The sequence below is a fragment of the Bos grunniens genome, chromosome 21 (assembly GCF_055505025.1).
Source record: "Bos grunniens cultivar Pamir isolate PY7600 chromosome 21, Bosgru_T2T1.0, whole genome shotgun sequence".
In the NCBI taxonomy this organism is placed as follows: Eukaryota; Metazoa; Chordata; class Mammalia; order Artiodactyla; family Bovidae; genus Bos; species Bos grunniens.
In genome coordinates this window covers 11,627,978-11,651,883 of record NC_141185.1, presented here as the reverse complement: position 1 = coordinate 11,651,883, position 23,906 = coordinate 11,627,978, and the positions used below count along the sequence as shown (strand labels likewise).

General features: G+C 35.8%; 1 protein-coding gene across 2 annotated transcripts in view; it reads left to right on the top strand.

Moving 5' to 3' along the window:
- Window positions 1-20,995, top strand: part of PPP4R4 (protein phosphatase 4 regulatory subunit 4) — a 103,955-nt gene extending 82,960 nt beyond the window's left edge. Inside the window, exons 18-25 of one of the 2 annotated variants that reach the window (XM_086363107.1) lie at window positions 1,616-1,657; window positions 1,758-1,832; window positions 7,997-8,066; window positions 8,642-8,725; window positions 9,023-9,119; window positions 10,229-10,299; window positions 16,775-16,922; window positions 19,908-20,995. In XM_086363107.1, coding sequence (XP_086219233.1) covers window positions 1,616-1,657; window positions 1,758-1,832; window positions 7,997-8,066; window positions 8,642-8,725; window positions 9,023-9,119; window positions 10,229-10,299; window positions 16,775-16,922; window positions 19,908-19,932 — 612 coding nt within the window. In that variant the 3' untranslated portion in view covers window positions 19,933-20,995. Of the gene's footprint in view, window positions 1-1,615; window positions 1,658-1,757; window positions 1,833-7,996; window positions 8,067-8,629; window positions 8,726-9,022; window positions 9,120-10,228; window positions 10,300-16,774; window positions 16,923-19,907 lie in introns of both variants that reach the window. The other variant, XM_086363106.1, reaches the window with a different exon arrangement.
- The last annotated feature ends 2,911 nt before the right edge of the window (window positions 20,996-23,906 follow it).

Genomic DNA, 23,906 nt, shown 5'->3' with positions numbered 1-23,906 from the left:
TTATTTTACTGAAATGTAAATTCTCCTTTCATTAACTGAAATAATCAGAGATACTCAGAATCTGGACATACATCTAAATCTAAAAACATAGATATACATACATTTGTTTTTACCAGATATTTCTGTCTTTACCATTTAATTACAGAAGTATAGGCAATGGTGTTAACTTTCAAAATAGTAAACGTGAGACAGTTACTTTTTAAAATAATTAGTTAATTTGGCTGCATCGGGTCTTAGTTGCCCGTGTAAGATCTCCCCTGTGGTGTGTGGGCTTAGTCGCCCAGCAGCATGTGGGATCTTAGTTTCCTGACCGGAGACTGAACTTGTGTCCCGTGCATCCAGAGGGGGATTCTTAACCCCTACCCACCAGGCAAGTTCCAGTTACTTTTTTGAGAGTATTTATAAACTGAAGAGATAACTCAAGCTGATCCCATTAAATTGGGGCAAAATGCTATAATTAAATAGATTACTGAATGGATTATTCAGGACTACAGTTATTTTAAGAACATTGCACATGAGGAAGTCATTCTGTCTCCTAAAAATTCTGTACTATAATGTTTATCAGACTGACGTATTGGTGTGGGAACCCCTCAGGAAGCTATTCAAAGCCTTGCAATAAAAATGAAATAGCTTAGTCTGGTCAGTTTTTTTAAGATGAAAAATCATTTCATTTAAAAGGGATATTTCATGGTGTGAATTGCAACATTTTCATAAATTTCAGCATAAAAATAAAACCAAATAAATACTATGTTTGCAATCGATAGCTTTGGGCATGTGAATAAATGTACTTATATCTTGACCATCAGAGTTATTCCTATAAAGAAGTACTGTCTTCTGTCAGAGATAGAACCCTGGATTAGATGGGCCAGTGTTTGATTGAAATAATTTATTTCAGACAGTGTATTCTGAAAGACATAAATTAAGAGAATGCTTTCAGAGCAAAGTATTTTCTATTCATTAGAATGTCATAAGGATCAAAAGTTTCTGTGGAAAGGAACCAAGAATATTAAACCAAATGGTAGCCAGCTTCATATGTATTTAGCCAAAAGATTTTTTTAATTTCAAAAATTATATTTCTGAACATTCAGGAAAGAGTGGCACAGGGAGTTATTAGAAAATAGTTAAATTGCATGTATTTAGTATTTAAAAGAATCCTGTAGACCTGCTTTTCTTAAGGTTAAAAACTTTTAAAGTTTAAATTGATCCTGGTATTAATATGTGAAGTGAAGTAGCTCAGTTGTGTCCGACTCTGTAGCCCCATGGACTGTAGCCTACCAGGTTCCTCCACCCATGGGATTTTCCAGGCAAGAGTAGTGGAGTGGGTTGCCATTTCCTTCTCCAGGGGATCTTCCCCACCCAGGGATTCAAGCCGGGTCTCCCACATTGTAGGCAGACGCTTTACCATCTGACCCACCAGGGAAATCCTGGTATTAATGTATAGTGGCTGATTAAAAGTCAGCACAGAGTTAAGAAGAACTTTAAAGGTTTTTTAATTTAGCCTTTCACATAGTGGAGAAATCTCTTCTTTGAACCTCTGTCTAGAAAAGGAATCTTTTTGAGAAATGAGTAGTCGATTTAATTGCTGTTGAATTATTTTAAAACATTTTCTTTGCAGACCGTGTTAGAGTTGGACAGAATGGAAATGTCCATGGATGCTGTAAGTATACTCCCTTTACCTTGTGTGGAAAGGAATCTTTAAAAATTGGCAGAGACTCATCATTACTGTTTCACAATTTCATTTTAAACTTTAAACTTAGTTTCAGAAAAAGTTTTATGAGAAAGATTTGTTGGATCAAGAGAAAGAAAGAGAAGAACTACTTCTTTTGGAAATGGTATGTGTTCACATGCATACACACCTACTTCTTTCTGACCAGTATTAACTGTGCTGTTATTAAACTTAGTAAATTATTTCAGTATCACGCTACTTTTACTTTCTCTATAAATAACTAAAGAAGAGTCCTAATCTTTTGAAATATGTTCTTTCATGAACTGGAAGAAAAACTACATTTGAAAGCCTTTTAAAAAATACCTTCTTGAAGTATATTGACTTATGATTAACTGCAAATGCTTAATGTGTACAATTTGGTGAATTTTGACATGGACATATCCATGAAACCAGCATATAAAATACCAAACATTGCTGTTCCCTCAAAAATTTTGTTGTGCCCCTTTGTGATCTACAACTAATGAACTGAATCATTTATTAGTACTTTGTGGGTCATGCTTCTCTCCATCAGCATAATTCTTTTGAGATTCTTCTACGTTGTTGTGTATATGAAGAGATCACTCCTTTTTATTTCTAAATAGTAGCCAGACTATGGATATACCACCATGTTTTTGCATGCATGCTAAGTCGCTTCAGTTGTGTCCAACTCTTGGTGACCCCATCTATAGCCCACCAGGCTCTTCTGTCCATGGGATTCTCCAGGCAAGAATACTGAAGTGGATTGCCTTTCCCTTCTCCAGGTGATCTTCCGACCCAGGGATCAAACCCGCATCTCTTACATCTCCTGCATTGGCAGGCAGGTTCCTTACCACTAGCGCCACCTGGAAAGTCACTTACCATGTGTTATATCCCTTCCTTAATGGACATTTGGGTTACTTCTAGCTTGGGAATATCAGTGAAGAAGTCTCTGAGTGGATGTATACTTGGATTTCTTTGGGAAAATAACCTAGGAGTTGAATGCACGGATCATATGTTAAAGTATGCTTAACTTAAAAACAGAGACTGTTTTGCAAAGTAACTGCACCATTTTACACCCCCACTGACTGTGGTGGAGAACTTCAGTTACCTCATATCCTCTGTAATGCTTGTTAGAGTGAGGGTGTAATGGTATTTCATTGCAATTTCAGATTGTATATCCCTGATGCCTAATGAGGCTGAGCATCTTTGCCTTTGTGTATTGGCCATCCTTATATCTTAGTTGATGAAGTCTATTTTCAGATTTTAAAGTGGGTTGTTTCTCTTTTTATTATCAAGTTGTAAGAGTTCTTCATAAACTCTGAATACAATTCCTTTGTCAGATACACATTTTATGAATATTTTCTTAGAGTCTGTGCTTCTTTTTTCATTTACTTAATGGTATCTTTTGAAGGGGTTTCCCTGGTGGCTCAGACGGTAAAGTGTCTGCCTGCAATGCGGGAGACCTGGGTTCGTTTCCTGGGTTGGGAAGATCCCCTGGAGAAGGAAATAGCAATCCACTCCAGCACTCTTGCCTGGAAAATCCCATGGACGGAGGAGCCTGACAGGCTACAGTCCATGGGGTTGCAAAGAGTTGGATACGACTGAGATATTTTTAATATTGATCAAGTGCAACTTATATCCGTGTTTTCTCTTAGCATAGTTCATGCTTTTTTTGTACCCAAGAATCCTTTGAAAGTGAAAGTGAAGTCATTCAGTCATGTCCAACTCGTTGCGACCTCATGGACTGTAGTCTATCAGGCTCCTCCATCCATGGGATTCTCCAGGCAAGAATACTGGAGTGGGTTGCCATTTCCTTCTCCAGGGGATCTTTTCAACCCAGGGATTGAACCCAGGTCTCCTGCATTGCAGGCAGACGCTTTTACCTTTTGAGTCACCAGAGGAAGCCCTTAGTCTATCCCCAAATTATAAAGACTTTTTCCTGTTTTTTTCTAGGAATTTTAGTTTTAGGTTTTACATTTAGGTCTGTGAATCATTCCAAGTTACTTTTGTGTATTTTTTCTGACTAAGCAGTTATTCTAGCACCATTTGTGGAAAGCTGGCTTTTCCCCATTGAATTGCTTTAGCACCTTTTTTGTTTTTTTAATCAGTTGTTCATAGGTGTGTATATGTGTGTGTGTGTCTCTGCTTAGGGACTCACTATTTCATTCCACTGATTTTTATGTTTGTCTTTCTGGGCATTCTAAACTGCCTTGAACACTGTGTAGTAATTCTTAAACTCAGGTAGGGTCAGTTCTCAAACTTATTATTTTAAGTTGCTTTGGCCAGTTGAGGCCTTCTGCATTTTGATACAAAGTTTAGAATCAGTTTGTCAATTTCTAAAAAGCCTGAAATTTTAGTTAGAATTGTGTTAATTATCACTGATCTGTAGATCAATTTGGAAAATTGCCATCTAAACTTTATGAGTCTTCTCATGATTGGTTTATTTAGTCTTTACTTTTCTTCTCAGTAGTTTTGGTAGTCTCAAGTATAGAGTTCAAGGAAGTCTTTTGTTAGATTTATTTCTAGTATATTATGTTTCTTGGCATTGTGGATGGAATTGTAAGTTTAAATTTTGCTTTCTAGTTTTTTGTTGCTGGAGCTTAAGAATACTGTTGATTGGGGAGGGAGGTGGGAGGGGGGTTCAGGATGGGGAACACGTGTACACCCATGGCAGATGCATGTTGATGTATGGCAAAACCAATACAATATTGTAAAGTAAAAAAAAATAATAATAAAAATTAAAAAAAAAAAGAATACTGTTGATTTTTGTATATCAGCCTTGTATTTTGCAGACATGCTGTTTTCTTATTTGTTCTAGAAGTTGGTTTTTAGATTTAATCAGACATTCTACCTGAGGAAAGCTTTCTTATCTTTCTTTGTCATCTTGAGGAAAGCTTTCTTATCTCTCCTTGCTGTTCTTTGGAACTCTACATTCAAATGAGGATATCTTTCCTTTTCTCCTTTGCCTTTTGCTTCTCTTCTTTTCTCAGCTATTTGTAAGGTCTCCTCAGACAACCATTTTGCCTTTTTGCTTTTGTTTTTCTTGAGGATGGTCTTGATCACTGCCTCCTGTACAATGTTACAACCCTCCGTCCATAATTCTTCAGGCACTTTGCCCATCAGATCTAATCCCTTGAATTTATTTGTCACTTCCACTGTATAATTGTAAGGGATTTGGTTTGATTTAGGTCATACCTGAATGGTCTAGTGGTTTTCCCTGTTTCTCAGAGTGAATAATCTCTGAATTTTGCAATAAGGATTTCATAATCTGAGCCACAGTCATCTCCTGGTCTTATTTTTGCTGACTGCATAGAACTTCTCCATCTTCAGCTCTAATGAGTATAATCAATCTAATTTCAGTATTGACCATCTGGGCATGTCCATGTGTAGAGTCTTCTCCTGTGTTGTTGGAAGAGTGTGTTTGCTATGACCAGTGCGTTTTCTTGGCAAAGCTCTGTTAGCCTTTGCCCTGTTTCATTTTGTACTCCAAAGCCAAACTTGCTTGTTACTCCAGGTATCGCTTGACTTCCTACTTTTGCATTCCAGTCCCCTGTGATGAAAAGAACATCTTTTTTTGGTGTTAGTTCTAGAAGGTCTTGTAGGTTATTATAGAACCATCATCCATTGCTTAGACCCAAGTTTCCCTCTCGTTTTTTTTCCCCTTCAGCCTGAAGAATGGAGTGCAAGTATTTTTAGACAGATTATCTTAGTTTTCCTTTATCTAAAATTTTTGATAAATTTTATCAAAATTCATCTTATTTTTGCCTTCCTCTTTGAGGGATATTTTTATTGAATACTAAGTTTGCAAGCCTTTTTTCATACTGTACTTAAAAGAGTTATTTCTGTCTTTGTTCTGGTCTCTCTAGTATCTGATAAAATATCTGCTCTCATTTGAATTATTGTTCTTTGTATAATGTTGTTTGTCTCTGACTACTTCCAAGGTATTTTTTTGTTTTTTAGCAGTTTGATTTTGATATTTTTAGGCATGATTTGCTTCATATTTATCCTGTTTTGGATTTGTTGAGCTTCATGAATCTGTAAACATGTATCATTTCCCCAATTTGGGAAGGTTTGACCCGTTGTTTAAATATATCTTCTGTCCCCTGTTGCTCACTCTTATATTTCTGGGTCAATAATTATACACGTGTTAGATCTTTTGATATCATCCCACAGGTCCGTAAGGCTTTATTCTTTCTCTTTTTTCCTCCTTAAACTCTGCTTCTCAGAGTGAATAATCTCTGTTGATCCATCTTCAATGTCACCAATTCTTTTCCTGCCTTCTCCATTTGGCTATTGAGACCATCCAGTGGTTTTAAAGTTTCCAGTACTGTGTTTTTCAGTTATAATATTCCCATTTATTTTATTATATTGTCTATTTCTCTACAAAAAATTGTGCTGTGAGATTAAAAACTTAAGTGGAAATCCTCTGAAAAGCGATTGTGTTATTCAGCAGTCTAAAACAAAGATTAGAGCTCAGGATAGTCAGTGGTAGACGTTGCAAAGAGTAAACAGGCTCTAAAAATTTTAGGACTTGTAATTTATTATAAGTTATACAAGTTATTAATAAGTTATATAACTTGGTTATTAATAACTTATATAACTTATAACTTTAGGACTTAATAACCTAAACCCAAGACAAAAATCAGAGACTAGAAAAAGATTCACAGATGATCCTACTATTAGAGTTACCCAACGAGGACTTCAAGATAATTGTGATTAATATGATTACATAGTAGAGGAAAAGATAAAACAAATGGCACTACTTCTTAAGCTCACTTAGCAATATTTTTCAGCTTTGCATGTTTTATTTTCAGTTTTATAATTTTTATTTAATAGTTTTTTATGCAGTCCAAGTCTATGTGGAGTTTTTTGTCTGTTTTCTCTTTTCATTTTACACTTGTTCTTGAAAAGAATGTGTACTCTCCATTGTTGACTGTAGTGTTCTGTACATGTTGGTCATGTCATGTTTGTTCAGAACTGATATGAGTTATCTTGGTTATTCTGTTGGGATAAAGAAGACTTTGAGCTTCGTAACATTTTGTTTCTTGGTCTGGGAGCTGATTATATGGGTGTGTTCATTTTGGGAAAATTTACTGAGCTGTATACTTACAGTTTGTGTACTTTCTCTATGTGTATTATACTTCAATCAAAATTTAAATAATATCTACAAAATTTTTTTTTCTCTTAGGCTTTTAAAAGAAGGGTGTTGTTTTTTCACTTATCAGTTAGAAATGGAAAGGGCCAATAGTACCAATATTTTGCTGATGAGAATTAGTGAATGAAAGTGAAGTGAAAGTGTTTGTGACACAGTCGTGTCCAACTCTTTATGACCCCATGGACTATAAACCCCAGGCGGCTCTGTCCATGGAATTCTCTAGGCAAGAGTACTGGAGTGGTTTGCTGTTCCCTTCTCCAGGGGGTCTTCCCGACCCAGGGATGAAACCTGGGTCTCCTGCATTGCAGGCAGATTCTCTACCATCTGAAAGGCTTATTGCAACAGTGATACCAAATTCATTGTTTTATCTTGACAGCCCTCCAAGGGCACAATTCCGTAGATGTAAAAAAAATCTGAAAGAACTGTGACTTCTTTAGATACCAATTTTGAAAAAAAATTACTTCTGTTAGGTATTTTTGTGAACTGTATTTTTATATCTCTAAAGCTTAGAGTAATTTCTAATTAGAATAGTTTTCTAAATCTACTTATGCTTGTTAAATAATTAATTCAACGGAAGCATACCTCCTTGCTATACTTTAATAGTTTAGATCGGATAATGAATCCTCCTAGAAGCATTATACTTTGCGTACTCTGTTGCTTTATGTCTCACTTTTAATTGGACATAAGGGAATGTAGTATTTTAATCATAGCTCTGCCAGTATCTTTATCTAGAGTTCTGTTGCCACTTTTGTCTTCTCTGAAATTTTTGTCATCAAGAAAGGCAAGATTGCATTTTTTTCCTTCTAGATTGAGTTGGTTGGTGTAGTGTATTCTTGGTTATTAAAATATTCATAGCTTTGGGACTTTGAAATGGTGAATAATCATGATGTGTGAAACAACATGATGCATAACTGTATGATCTTAATTACATAAAAATGGATGCTTAGTTATGAAAATACACAAATGAGACCTGGGAGGACACGTCGAACGGTAAACTGCTTGTGACTGTGAATGACTTTGCTTTTTGCTTCTTGTGTTTTTTTGGTTGCCTATTATGCACATGTTAACTTTTAATAAATAAATGTTATTTTAGAAACCTTAAAAAAGTAAACCTACTTATGCTTACCTTTAATACTAAGGTGCTGTTTTATTAATAGGAGCAATTAGAAAAAGAGAAGCAACAAAATGATGGAAGGCCCATGAGTGATAAAACCTTTGAAAAGAAACGTAAGTACTTTTGCCACATCCTCACCACCAAGGTACATAATTGACGTTATATCCCAGCATTCTGAAAGGCCATGCTGAGTTGTTTTTTTTTTTAATTTTTAAAATATGTACTTGTTTGTTTATTTTTTAATTGAAGGATAATTGCTTTACAGAATTTTGTTAGTTTCTGCCAAATATCAACATGAATCAGCTATAGGTATACATATGTCCTCTCCCTCTTGAACCTCCCTATGCTAAGGTTTTAATTTTATGTGGAAAATCACTTTCTTTGGTTTATCAAAAGTTGTTCTCATAAATGGATGCTAACTGATACAGATCCTCACCAATAAATAAATGGTGAGGATCAGTGCAGAGGTTCAGATCCTTCAAAGGAAAGTTTGAAGTTTGATAATAGCAATAAGATTGTGAAATTGATCACTGAGTAACTAAGAATGAAATATTTAAATATATAAAGAATAAGATTTGGGAAATAGTGCTGCTTAGTGAGAGAAAGTGGTTCATAGTCTCTGTGTTGTCTTGTGTGTATGGAGATTAATCAGAGGAATTTGTAACACTTAAAACAGAGTTTGTTTTAGGTAGAGACTCTAAGACACCAACAAGTCTGCCCAAGAACATCCCCATTTCTGTTCCTGGATCCTCCTCTGCCACCCCATCCACAAGTAAGAAACTGGTTTTTGTGTCTGCTTTTTTCCTTTTATAAATGATAATTACAAGGAAGTCACTCTATGAGATATGAGATATTGTTTGAAAAGCTCTAGTTTTCTTTTACTTTGTTTGGTGCTTCTTAATGGGCAGTAAAGTAAGAAATACTCCAGTCAGGTCAAACCAAGGCAGGGAAGCCACCCGCTCAGTGTGGTACTCACAGTGGTGGGAGCTGGAGAGGGAATGGGGTTGGGGCAGCTGAGGATGAACTGATGAACTAAATAATTGCATTTGCCTTCTGTTTGTTACTCTAGGTAAAGAAATCAAGAAATCTAAATTGATTCGAAGCCAGTCTTTTAATAATCAAGCTTTTCATGCAAAATATGGCAACTTAGACAAATGTACTACTAGGTATGATCTGTCAGCTCTTCACATTCTGACTTAATTTTTATTTTAACACATCTTTATGTGAGATGTTTACATTATTATATAAAATTGGAATTAATTTTGAGGTTTTTCATAGGTGAACAATAAGTTACCATCTATAAAAATTTGATGTTAAGGAAAATAATAGTCTTACCAATTTGCATAAGAACAGTTATCCTGGAATTCTAGGAAGACTGCTTCCCCGATCCTGTGTAACACATCATGGAATCTGTATATCGTTTTATGAGGAGAGTGGTGCTCTATCACATGTGCCACACAGCTTCTAAATGGGTGTGGACATGCCCCATTCACTGAATAGATGTGATAGCCATTTGCTGTTTGTGTTGTTTCTGTCCATGAAGAAACCGCTGGCCTCTTTCTGTGGTAAAATGGTCACAACAGAGTTCTCCTGACTGTGGTTGTACATCTAGTCTCCCTTTTGGCCCAGTAGACAAAATTATAAACAGTTAAGATTAGGGGAGAATCAGTATAAATTAAATGACCATGACTCTTATATATAGTATACATATAGTAAATATGTAACAGCTGCAAATCAGTCAGCAAGCAAAGTAATTTTAAGGAACCGTAAATGTCTTCAAAACTCCTTATCAAGAAAAAGACTATGTTATGGAAAAAATGTTTTTTCTTTTGTTTTTTTAAACATTTTTATTAAAAAATTGAAAAAAAAAAAGCTTAATCTGGATGTGTTTCAGCTATGCTTTTGGACATTATTGGTAGAATTATTTACAGTTCCTAGCCAATAGGGTGATCTCAAGATGGGCAAAAGAGAATAGAACTAAAGATGTATTATTCCTAGGAAAATTTTATCTCTATTACCTGTTTTGGCTGCGTATCAAAAGAAAAACTGTTATTCTGATGTAGCAGAAGTTTAAGGAAATGCTTTTAACTTAAAGTAATTGTTGTGAGGTGTGGAATGTAAAAAATAAATGAGAAAAGTAGTAAGCATGTTTCATAACAAGTAGAGGAAAGCATTAAGGAAAAGTTAGGAAAGACCAAGTGTTATTTTCTGATCAGTGGCTGAGGCTGAAAGATACATTTTCTTGTATTTTTAACTAAATCATGTTCTTTTCTAGTAAAAGTTCTACAGCAGCATATACACCTTCTGTCTCAGGTTTATCAAAGACTTCTATGATTTCACTAACTGGTAAGTAGAAATCTGAGCTCTTCAAATAATTATTAAATTTAATAAAATACAGTTTTCTTTAAATGACTCATTTCTTTATTTCTAGATACAGTGTCCCCAAATTTATGTCTGTATCAAATAGCAAAGAAACTTTCCCCTAGCAATTAAAATGCTTGACAATACTATTTTGTTTTCACTGTGTCAAGAGTCAGAGTTCAATACTTTTAAAAGAGGAAAAGTACAAAATGATAGGATAGGTTTTACTGCAGTCTGAAGACCTGCTCAGGCATAGACTAAAAGTTTTAATTTTTAAGGAAGTTAAAAACACTAAGGCTTCACTGTGGATCATATGCAGCTAAACAGTTATAGTATTACATACTTGAAAGTTTATACCAGGGATAAGCAAACTTCTCTGTAAAGGACCACATGGTAAATATTTTGGATTCTCTTGGCCAAACTGGTTTCTATGACAATTACTCAGCTGTAGTATAGCAGAGTAAAAGCAGCCACAGACAATACATAACAAGTAGGTGTGGCTTTTATTCAACACAATATTGTTGTATTTCAGGGAAAAAGGAGGCCTGTAGAGGGATAGCGATCAGGGAATGGCCAGAAAGTAAAGCAATTAGAACACATACAACATTCATCAATTAGGTATGCCATCTTATATGGATGTGGTTCATGGTGCCCTAAGACAATTTCAGTAGTAACATCAAACATTACTGATCACAGACACCACCGTAAATATAATAACAAGGAAACAGTTGGAAATATTGCAAGAATTATCCAAATATGACACAAAGACAAGAAGTGAGCAAATACTATTGGAAAAATGGTTCTGGTAGACTTTCTGGATGCAGTGTTGTCACAAACCTTTCAATTTGTAAAAAAAAAACCAAAAAAACAAGAAAAAATGCATTATCTGTTTTGAAAAATGAAGAGCAATAAATTGAGGTAGGTCTGTGTATGGTCTGCAGATTCTAAAGTTTAACATCCATGGCCTAAAAAGCATATCTCTCATAAGGGTAAATCATTTATTAAAATATTTGAAAAATATTGTCTTAAAGTTTCAGTATTATTTTGGGGAGAGGAAATAAATTAAATGAAGTATTTCCTAGGTTTCTTGGTTAGAAAAATGTGCTTATTATCTGTTACTTATTGACTTTCAGACTGAGGAAAATATCACTATACAATTACATATCTGCTCTATAATGAGAAAATGGGAGCAAAATATCTCTAAACAAATATATTAGGTGTTTACATAGAGATTGTATTTACTTTGGGAGCGAAGATGGGCTTGAGGATGATTGTCATTTGAGATGAACCTTAAGGTGCTCTAGAATTTTGACAGGCAGAGATGGGTATGGAATACCATCCCATTCAGAGAACCTGTTAGAAGTAAAAGCTGACTATTGTGTCTTTAGAGACCAACAGCAGCCTGTCAGGCTGGAGTGTGGAGAGGGTGTGTGTGGGGTTGGGGAGTAGTGTTAAATAAAAAATGGAAATGTCAAAGACACAGTGTGGAAACTCAAATTAATACTATTTACTTAACATGTACCCATCAGTCATCAATTATAGCATTCCAAAGCTCTGTAGGCACCACAGGCTGGAGGAAATGTAAAGGAAATTCTAGTAAGGATTCATGGAAACAAGTTGCAATGTATCCATTGCAGGTGGATATGAAAATCGGTGGAAGTTTTTGGGAGCAATTTGGTCAAGTTCATCAGGAATCCTAGTTTTTAAAAATATTTCCTCAAAAAATCCCGTATCTAGTGATCTGTCATGAAGTATAAAATAAAAAAAACAGAAAACAGAAAAAAAGATTTGTCAGTGTGCACTCTTGATATGATGTGATGAAAATACTACTTTAACTCTGTCATCCTACCTCAAACCTATAACCTTAGTCTAATTGTGAGAAAAGCATCAGACAGATTCCAGTAGAGGCACAGCCTACAAAATATTTGACCAGTACCCCTCACAACTGTTAAGGTCATCAAAAACAAGGGAAGGCTAAGAAGCTGTCCCAGCAAAGGAGACCTGACAAGTAAGTGTATTGTGGTGTCCTGAATGGTATCCTTAGATACAAACAGACATTGGGTGATACTGAGGAAATCTGAACACACTGTGGATTTTTGTTAATAATACCATGTTACCATTGGTTCATTGATTGTACCAAGTATAGTATATAAATGTAAGGTATTAATAAAAAGGACCCTGATTTTGGGAAAGATTTGAAGGTGGGAGGAGAAGGGGACAACAGAGGACGAGATGGTTGGATGACATCATTGACTTGATGGACATGAGTCTGAGAAAGCTCCAGGAGTTGGTGATAGACAGGGAAGCCTGGCATACTGCAGTCCATGGGGGTGCAAAGAGTTGGACATGACTGAGTGACTGAACTGACTGAACTGTGGGGGTAGGTGGGAATTCTTCATACCCGTCTCAATTTTTCTATAAACCTAATACTTTAAAAAGTTATGTGTGTGAAGATAACATTTTATTTTTTTTTTATTCAATTTAATTAAAAAAAAATTATACATGTGTTCCCCATCCTGAACCCTCCACCCTCCTCCCTCCCCATACCATCCCTCTGGGTCGTCCCAGTGCACCAGCCCCAAGCATCCAGCATCATGCATTGAACCTGGACTGGCATCTCGTTTCATACATGACATTTCACATGTTTCAATGCCATTCTCCCAAATCTTCCCACCCTCTCCCTCTCCCACAGAGTCCATAAGCCTGTTCTATACATCAGTGTCTCTTTTGCTGTCTCGTATACAGGGTTATTGTTACCATCTTTCTAAATTCCATATATATGCGTTAGTATACTGTATTGGTGTTTGTCCTTCTGGCTTACTTCACTCTGTATAATAGGCTCCAGTTTCATCCACCTCATTAGAACTGATTCAAATGTATTCTTTTTAATGGCTGAGTAATACTCCATTGTGTATATGTACCACAGCTTTCTTATCCATTCATCTGCTGATGGACATCTAGGTTGTTTCCATGTCCTGGCTATTATAAACAGTGCTGCGATGAACATTGGGGTACACGTGTCTCTTTCCCTTCTGGTTTCCTCAGTGTGTATGCCCAGCAGTGGGATTGCTGGATCATAAGGCAGTTCTATTTCCAGTTTTTTAAGGAATCTCCACACTGTTCTCCATAGTGGCTGTACTAGTTTGCATTCCCACCAACAGTGTAAGAGGGTTCCCTTTTCTCCACACCCTCTCCAGCATTTATTATTTGTAGACTTTTGGATCGCAGCCATTCTGACTGGTGTGAAATGGTATCTCATAGTGGTTTTGATTTGCATTTCTCTGATAATGAGTGATGTTGAGCATCTTTTCATGTGTGTGTTAGCCATCTGTATGTCTTCTTTGGAGAAATGTCTATTTAGATCTTTGGCCCATTTTTTGATTGGGTCATTTATTTTCCTAGAGTTGAGCTGTAGGAATTGCTTGTATATTTTTGAGATTAGTTGTTTGTCGGTTGCTTCATTTGCTATTATTTTCTCCCATTCTGAAGGCTGTCTTTTCACCTTGCTAATAGTTTCCTTTGATGTGCAGAAGCTTTTAAGTTTAATTAGGTCCCATTTGTTTATTTTTGCTTTTATTTCCAATATTCTGGGAGGTGGGTCATAGAGGATCCTGCTGTGATGTATGTCAGAGAGTGTTTTGCCTATGTTCTCCTCTAGGAGTTTTATAGTTTCTGGTCTTACATTGAGATCTTTAATCCATTTTGAGTTTATTTTTGTATATGGTGTTAGAAAGTGTTCTAGTTTCATTCTTTTACAAGTGGTTGACCAGATTTCCCAGCACCACTTGTTAAAGAGATTGTCTTTAATCCATTGTATATTGAAGATAACATTTTAAATAACCTCAAAAATATTAAATGCTCAGGGATCAAATTTAGCAAAATGTTTGCTAGATACTAACATTGCTGGAAGAAATTAGACATAAGTAAATGGAAGTCATACCTTGTTCATGGATTGGAAAACTTAATATTGTTATGATGTCAATTGTTTTTAAATTGAGCCAGAGATTCAATGCAATCTTGATAAAAATATTTTTGAAAGTTACTGTGTATTTAAATACACAGAACTGAGTAGTTTGAAAAAAAAAATTACCTGATATCATTTACTCCTAAAGCTTCAGTACTCAAGACTGTATGACCTACACTGACAAACATAGTTGGCTGAGTTTTAAGATTTTTTTTTACTAAAATTTTTTGATGCTAAAACAATTGAATATCCATAATAAACCCAAAAAAACTGAACCTCAATTCTTATCTCACACTATACACAAAATTAACTCAAAATGTATTGTAAACTTAAACACAGAAGTTAAAAATGTGACATTTCTGAAGAAAATATAGAAGTAAGTCTTTGTGATTTTTAGAATTGACAAAAATTTCTCCAGACCCATAAAATATTAACTTACTGTACTTCATTAAAATTTAAAAGTTTGACACTTTGAAATAGAGTGTTAAAAAAATAAAAGGCAGGACACAGATTAGGAGAAAATATTCGTGTTACATATACCTGACAAAGGACTTGTATCTAGAATATACAAGTTGTTTTTTTTTTTCAAGTTGAAGTATAGTTGATTTACAATAGTGTTAGTTTCAGGTGTACAAGCACAGTGATTCAGTTATATATATATTCTTCAGATTCTCTTCCCTTATAGATTATTACAAAATATTGAGTATAGTTCCTTGTGCTGGCTTCTCCGGTGGCTCAGCTGGTAAAGAATCTGCCTGCCAATGCAGGAGGCTCAAGAGATGGAGGTTCAATCCCTGGGTCAAGAAGATTCCCTGGAGAAGGAAATGGCAACCCACTCCAGTATTCTCGCCTGGAAAATTCCATGGACAGAGGAGCCTGACTGGCTACAGTCCATGGGGTCACAGAGAGTCAGACATGACTGAGTACACATGCCTTGTGCCATTCAATAGATCCTTGTTGGCTATCTGTTTTATATATAGCAGTGTGTGTAAGCTATTCCCAACCTCCTAATTTATCCCTCCTGCCATCCTCTTTATGTTTTATATGTCTGTGAGTCTCTTTCTGTTTTGCAAATAAGTTCATTTATACCTTTTTTCTTTTTTTAGATTCCACATACAAGTGTTATATTTATTGTTCCCTGGCTTACTTCATATAGTATGACAACTTACTATCATAGGTCCATTCAAATGCTGCTAATGGCATTACTTTATTTTTATGGTTGAGTAATATTCCATATTCCACCAAATCATCTTAATCCATTCATTTGTTGATGGACATTTAGTTTGCTTCTCATGCCTTGGCTATTACAAATAGTGTTGCAATGAATGCTGGGGTGCATTTATCTTTTCATATTATGGTTTTCTCCGGGTATATGCCCAGGAGTGGATTGCAAGATCATATGGTAGCTCTATTTTTAGTTTTTAGAATATACAACAATCTTTAAAACAAATCAGGCAACTGATTTTAAAATGGGAAAAAGATTTGAACAGGTATTTCACAAGAGAAGATATACAAGTAAATAAAAAGATGCTTAAGATCAGTAACATTAGAGAAATGAAAGTTGATGCAATGAGAAAAAAACCACACACACACAAGGAGATACCACATCACATCCACTAGTGTTTAAAAATGCTCACAATATCAAGTGTGTGAGAATGTGGAGTAACCCTCCAGGAGTCTCATATATTGCTGCTGGAAACACAAAGTGGTATAATCACTTCAGACAGCAATTTGGCAGTTTCTTAGGAAATTAAATATACACTGACTACATTATTCAGCAGTTCCATTCAAGACTTAACGAAAGAGAAAACACATGTCCACATACAAACTTGCACACTGTCATTCACAGCAGCTTTATTTGTATTAGATTATAATGGGGGTGGAAATCATGATGTCTGTCAATAGGAGACTGGATAGACAAATTTCGGCATGTCCGTGCAATAGGAATGTTCTCAGTCGCTCAGTCATGTCGTACTCTGCAACCCAACGACTGTAACCCACCAGGCTCCTCTGTCCATGGGATTCTCCAGGCAAAAATACTGGAGTGTGATGCCATTTCCCAATAGGAATACTGGTCAGCAATAAAAAGGATAAAGTATTGACATGTAAAATGAGGATGAATTGCAACATAATTGTGCTGAATGAAAGAAGTCAGACAAAAAAAGAGTGTATACTGAAATGAAATTTCATGAAATGCAGACTAATCTGTAGTGAGCAGCAGCAGGCAGGTTCGTGGTTGCCTGGCATTGGAGAGGGAGCAGAGGGATGATGAGGCAGGAGCAAATGTGATGGTTGTGTTCATTCTTGATTGTGGTGATGGCCTCATAGTATATACAAATTTCAGGACCTTAAATTTGTGCAGTCTATTGTATATAATTTATACCTTAGTAAAGTTGGCTTTAAAAGAAGAGGAAAAGTCAGCTCTCATGAACCTTCTTGAAGGTTCACATCTCTCTAGTGGACTCCATCTGGCTGACTGTACATGTGTTCTTTCAGATGACTCATTCCGGATGCGTAACACCAATAGTGCTCCCAGTTCCTTTTCTTCTAATACTTCCCTGCCCAGCACCTCCCGAGGGACAGGTAACTCAGTTGATCCCAAGAGCAGTGGAAGTAAAGATACACAACCACGGAAGGCTACCTTGTAAGTAATCCAGTGGTGGACTGCCAAGTGTTTGATTCTGTTCTTTTTCTTAGTGTGCTTTCCTTCCCACTTAAATAGTTTCCAAAGAATAGGAAGTGTCTGTAATGGGAAAATGCTATCAGTTAAAACGGTTCTTATCACATGCCTCTGGTTATGTTACATATTTTGTAGAAGATAATTTATATATGGCAAAGACGTTGTAACCTTAGGGAATTGATGAGAAACTTTAAATGGCTCCCATTAATAGCTGAGATCTATGTATTTTTCTGCAAAATATTTGTATTCCTTTAAACAACTAGCTTGGGCTTCCCTGGTGGCTCAGCAGTAAAGATCTGCCTGCAGTGCAGGAGATGTGGGTTCGATTCCTGCGTCAGGAAGATTCTCCTGGAGAAGGAAATGGCAACCCACTCCAGTATTCTTGCCTGGAAAATCCCATGGACTGAGGGTCTGGCTGGCTGCAGTTTATGGGGTTGCAAAGAGTCAGATATGACTTAAGAGACTAAAACAACAACAAAAACAAACGACTAGCTTAAGGTCATGGTATTTAATCACCCAGTGCTCAGAAGGATGGGTGTAATGCCGCCAGTTAAGAAATACTACTGCACTATATAATCTAGAGTTGTGGGTCCAATAAGATAGAGATTTCTACTGACATTTGTTCCTTAAAGTTAGAAGGAACCCCTTCGTGGTTCCTTTTTATGCACCAGTTGTATCTTATTTGATGAAACCTTTGTTTCTCTTAGGTTAGACATGTAAGAGGGTAGTGGGGAAAAAAAATCAACATAAGTAGAGGTCATATCCACATAGAAGCAATTCATCCAAGATGCCCAAACTACAGTTACAGGTTTCCTCTTCCATATGGGACCCCTGACTCTTCTGATTAGAAGAGAATTTAAACAGGATTCAGATTTTCTTTTAAACATAGTTCACTTAATTCATGAATGAAGTGAAAATGAAAGTCGCTCAGTCACATCCAACTCTTTGCAACCCCATGGACTATACAGTTCATGGAATTCTCCAGGCCAGAATACTGGAGTGGGTAGCCTTTCCCTTCTCCAGGGGATCTTCCCAACCCAGGAATCCAACTGGGGTCTCCTGTCTGCATTGCAGGCGGATTCTTTACCAACTGAGCTATCAGGGTAATTCATGAATATTTTGATGAATATTTTCTAATACAGTTTCCATCGTGCATCTTTTTGCACATCAGAAACTCCATACTGGAGTCTCATTTAGGAACTGAACTGTATTATAATTTGTTCTAAATTTCTAATTGGCCATCGGTATATACAAATACAGATGTATTCCAAATTCATTTAAAACTTAGCGTATTTATTGAATAGAGCTCAAGGGAAGACTACATAATAGAAAAAAATTGATAGTAAATAGAAAAAATAATATTGATGGTACAGGTTAGTAGTGTTACTACAGAGAATCTCTTGGCCATACAATTATTGCTCTAATGACTGTACTGTGGAAGCTCCATTTAAAGTCTTGAGATAGAGGCAGGACAGGGTAATGATCTATGGAGACCACAGAGCTGGACATGCAGTTCATGTCAGCACTCTGGTCCTCGCTGTGCCCCTCTGTGAAGGGGCACAGGACAGACTCAGTTCATCCTCTGAGGCACCTAACCTTTTGACATCCTGAAATCCTTCCTCTTGATCACTTTTGACCCTCTTCCTCTCAAAAGACTGCTCTGGAATTCTTCTACTGAAGAACACATTTAATAATATCAGAATGAAATTCATTCTCTTCTCATCTTTCTAAATGCGATAGTCATTTATTGTTAAAAGTAAAGACCATTGCAATCTAATCTACTTATACCAGCTCTCCATTATTGGCACCAGTGGTAAAGAATCTACCTACCAATGCAGAAGACACAAGTGGCAGGTAAATTCGATCCCTAGGTCGGGAAGATCCCCTGGAGGAGGAAATAGCAACCCACTCCAGTATTCTGCCTCAAAATTCTCACAGACAGAGGCATCTGGCGGGCTATAGTCCATGCAGCCGCAAAGAGTCGGACACAGCTGAGCAACTGATCAATATTTCAGATTACTTCTTTATGTGTTCTTTTATTGTTGAGCATGCTTTTCCTTTTTATGGACTAAATTTTATTTGCTCAATATTTATAATATAGAATTATATAATCAGTTGCATATATAATTGTTTAAAAAAATGAATCTAGAAACAAACACTGCTAAACAGTCACGTGAAGTTTGTATTTTTTCTGAATATTCGGAAGTAAGAAGTGTATTGGTATCACAGCTGCTTGGTTAATGTGTAACTGAATCTCCAAGTCCACAGCTCTCTCCATGTTATGTGGTTCTAATTTAGACTTTCTCATGAATGCATACTGCCACATAACTGCAATAGGTGATCGGTATCTGTAGATATTAGTCATGTTTCTGTGGACTCTTATCCACCATTCAGGACTATGGCATATCCAAATGAAAATCTATCCTTTTTGCTTAAAATAAGCCTGTGAAGTGATTTCAGAAAGTATTAATTATCTCTGTTTTGCTGCTTAAAAAAATTCTATGCAGTACATTCTCCAACTTTCCATTGTCATAAAGATGATACATCTGCCATTTAAAAACATCAGTGTCTTAAAGGAAGTTTAGGAATACATTGTATGTTACGTTTTACAAGGCCAGATGATTGATAATTTTAGGTTGTGTTAATTTCCGCTATGGTTATAGAAATGAAAAACAGGAAAAGTATGAATTGAATTGAATGCTATGTTAGATGCATATAAGATTTGAGTAATTAAAGGTTATTCCAAGTAAACTTTAATGTGTCATTCACTTGTCTACTTAATCACAGTTCTCATATATTAGGTTTTTTCAAAGTAGATTATATCTGTTTCTTTGTAAGTATTATATGGATAAACTTTTTAATGTTTTGTTTTCTTTTTTCTTCTTTTCTTCTCCTCCCTACCCCCTTTCTTCCTTCTCTTCTTTCTTTCTTTCTTCCTTTCTGACAAAGAAAATCCAGAAAATCCAATCCTTAGGCCATCTCCTTGAAGAAGGAGGCAAAACAAAGACAACTGGAGATAATGTGATTGATGAACAAAAGCTAAAGCAATGGCTGATGACTGGAAAAGAGAGATACATAATGGCAGCTGATGTTGTTAAACGTTCCATATTTGAAATTATATTCCCTAGGAGGTATAATATATATTTCTTGAACAATAATGTGGTTACAGAATTCCAATGTTATAGTGAAGTGTAAGGAAAAAAAAAACATTAGGTATGTGCTTTAACTACTGCTACAAAAGAGATAAGTCTGCATTTACTTGTGCAGGAAACCATCTATTTAACTGTGCTAGAGTTTAGCATTTAAAAATTGTACGAAAGGCCCAAATCAACTGAAATCACCCCGCCTAGATAATCACTTGGACAGGGACGTGGGAGTAAAAAAGTCACTGCATTTTCTCACGAATCTCCAAGCCCAATAGAAAAGTCACACTGAAACAGGGTACAAACAGCTGTCCTAAATTATATCAGTCCTGCGATTGTGGTGACAAGATGTTGTACCTGGACATTCCGAAATTAAAATTTGGCAATGAAAATTCTACAAAGATTTCTGATAACTTTTAGCTACAACTACCTTAAAAATAATAGATTGATGATTTCCTTTGTTACCTAGAAGAATTTATTTTATAAATACTTTGTTTACATTTTAGATTGTATTTGTCCTTACTGAATTAGAAATGATGAATCTAGTTTGAATCAGCTGTTATTCCAAGCTATCATGCTTAAGCTATGTCAACAGCATTTATTTGTACTAATGCTATTATTTCCATCAAAATTTGCCTGTGGAACCTATACAGTTCTTGATTTTAAAAATGTCAGTTCTTGAGATATACTGTATGAAGCTATTGTCAGCTTCTCTATTTCAAAATGCAATCAGCATATAATTATATTGATATTGAAAATATTTGTTTTTTTAAAAAAATATATTGATGTATGATAAAGATCTAATTTGTGAATGCATATGCGTGTGTGGTTACTTTTTATAATGTGAAATAATGAATAATGAATTTACTCAAAATAAAACATAGGTTAATGAGATACCTGTGTTTGTGAAAACAGTTTTAAATATTTTCTGAAGTTTTTATTCTGTAATTAAAGACAGTTTATTTTTAAGTAATGAACAAGAAAAGGGCACAGACATCAACTAAAATCACCCAGGGGCAGCTACTCAGTATGAGGCTTTCATGGTGTTTGTTTTCCCCCTTTCCTTACCTATCTCCTCTTTTTTGGCTATTTTTAGTGATGCTTAATATCTTTCATTGAAGGACCATCAGGTAAATGGAATTGTTCAACCATTCATTTTGTCAGTAGTTAAACATTGATTAGGTATGAGAAGCTTGATAATACTGGTTAGTTCATACATTCTTTGTGGATTTCACTTAACCATGTTAGTGATGTCTCCTACTAACATCACTAATGTGGAACCGAGTACATTATGATCTAGGAGAGAGCATCGGGGGTACATAATGGATGTCAGAGCAGCATCAGTTTTTCTAGCACTTTGGTTCATAGCATTGACTCTGTTACTTTAAATAAAATGCAGAATTTTAGTTTATTTGTTCAATAAGTTTGGCAGAGTTTAGACCTTTTCTTCAGCATGCATGCAGGAGAAGAAGAAAGTGATTTGACAGAGAAGTCACTAAGGCTTATTTTGCTCAGAAATTTACAGAAGTCAGCTGCAGTCTTATCTTAGGCACTAAATTATCAATTAAGACAGTCAATCAAAGTTATGTTTAGAGGTTTTCTTTTTTTCCAAGAGAACATGATAATTTCTAAAATTGTTGAAATATTTGTTAAAAATATACTTCCAAGGATAGACATATAGAGCAAAAAACCAGTTGGTGACATTTATGAATATCCATATGTACCTCAGTTTCCACTGGAAAAAATGATTGATACTCTTGTAAAAAGTTCTCAGTCTAACACCTTATTAAATAGTTCCTTTAAACCAGTTGTGTGACAAAGACACATCTCTAACTGTAGCTGCAGAGAAATAGAGACATCTCCGTTAATTATGGAAACTTGCAGTTTTAAGGATAGGTCTAGAACGTCACTAATCAGCATTATAAGCAAAAAAACAGACCTGTAGAATCAATCTTACTGGCAGAAATAGAGCTAAAAAGATTTTACTTAATAGAGAAGAGCGTATAGAGCTTTGTTCCCATAACCTCATCACGGTTAAAAATCATTTCTGTTACTTGACTTCCTGGGCTTTATAAAGATGCCTTATTCTGGAAGAGTGGGTCCATTTTACCTACAGTCAGCGGCATATGTGAAATAATTTGAATTGAAATAGAACAGTCTCTTCAGCTTGACTAGGTTTATACCATGAAGATAAAATGAATTCAGTTAATTCAATAATCTGATCTCAGCTGTGGCATGTGTGTTAGGAAGTGAGTATGAGTGTGTATGTGTCTGTGTAGGAACAGTTTTTAAAATCTGACCCTTAAATATAGTGAAGTGTTGTTACAATATTCAGAATTTTCCCCTTCGGTTGACACTGATTTTTTTTGTAAGATCAGTTACATTTCTCCTTGATCTGCATTTTTTCACCATGCATACATATTTAGAAAATCTAGTATCCTTGGAGCTTCTTAAGCATATGTGAGGAAATACTAATTTCTTTATAGAGAATAGGGCCATTTTCTGCCTTAAAGAGTAATGCGTTAGATATCATTGTCCCGTGTCATCATCGTTTTGTGCAAATATATGAAGAGAAGGCAAGAGTTTGAGTATATGTTCTATGAATCCTTTGATAATAATGAACCTTTTTATCACCGGGTTTGGCCATATTTATCTCAGAGGGTATTGTGTTCTCTAAACACGGTTTATTTCAGAGGGTGTTGTGGCTTTCTTCTCTAGATTTCATTTCTAAAAAACACGAATAATTTGACTGAGCCCTCTTTTATTTCTCTTTCTGCTATTTTTCTACAAATGAACCTCATTAATTGAATAGTAACAAGTCGCTTAAAGATGTCGACTGAAGTCAGTCCTCTATTTTTGTTTCTTTCTAGGCTCTAGAGTTGCCTGGGTCACCGGTGTCAGTCAGTGCGTGTGGAGGGCATACAGGAGTGAACTGATATCCAGGTTTTAGAAGGATAAAGAGTCAGTCTCTAGACTGTGGCTTATTATTATTATCTATTCACATTAGGTACTATTCACATAAATCTGTCAGTTGTAATAAGAGGAATAACTAATACAGCAAATTTAAGTATATTTAAATTGGCTAGCAAACATAAAAATCCAATTAGGTGGTTAGTCAACCTAGTTGACATTCCAAAAATAGTTAACTTTACTCCTGAGTCTCTGAATTTACTCCTAAAATATTTTCTTATCTCTATAACAGAAGACGACGGGCTCAGAAGCTGTTTTGTTATCTTTCTTTGACCCTTGGGACAAAGTCCATGCTTACATTCTATTTAATCACAACGGGTAATAGACGTGAACACACGCCGCCTGTTGAACTGCACCCCATGAAATGCTTTAGACAGAAAGAAGAAAGAGTGGGATGGGCTCGGGGCCTGCAGTCAGGAGTGGCAGGGCCCTGACTCTGCCACTGATGCACTGGTTTTTCTTCCTCGAGATGCCGTGTATGATTTCTCCATTAGATGCTGTAGGCATAGGACATCAGGCCCACAGTGCCTTCAGGGACCCATGAAGATGTCTTATTTCTTGCTCTAAGTTAAGTCCCATGCTTTGTATTAGTATAAAGACAGATATAACCCAGAATATATTCACCTTTATACAAATACAGTCATAAAATACTTTTATTATACACACATGTATGTGTGTGTATATATATATGTATATACACGTGTGTGTGTGTGTGTGTGTGTGTGTATAAAATGGAAGAAGGAATCCACAAAGGTGAAAGGGCCGGGGGCCCATGAAAGCCTTGCATGCATCCGTGTGTGCTCAGTCGCTGAGTTGTGTTCGACTCTTTGTGACC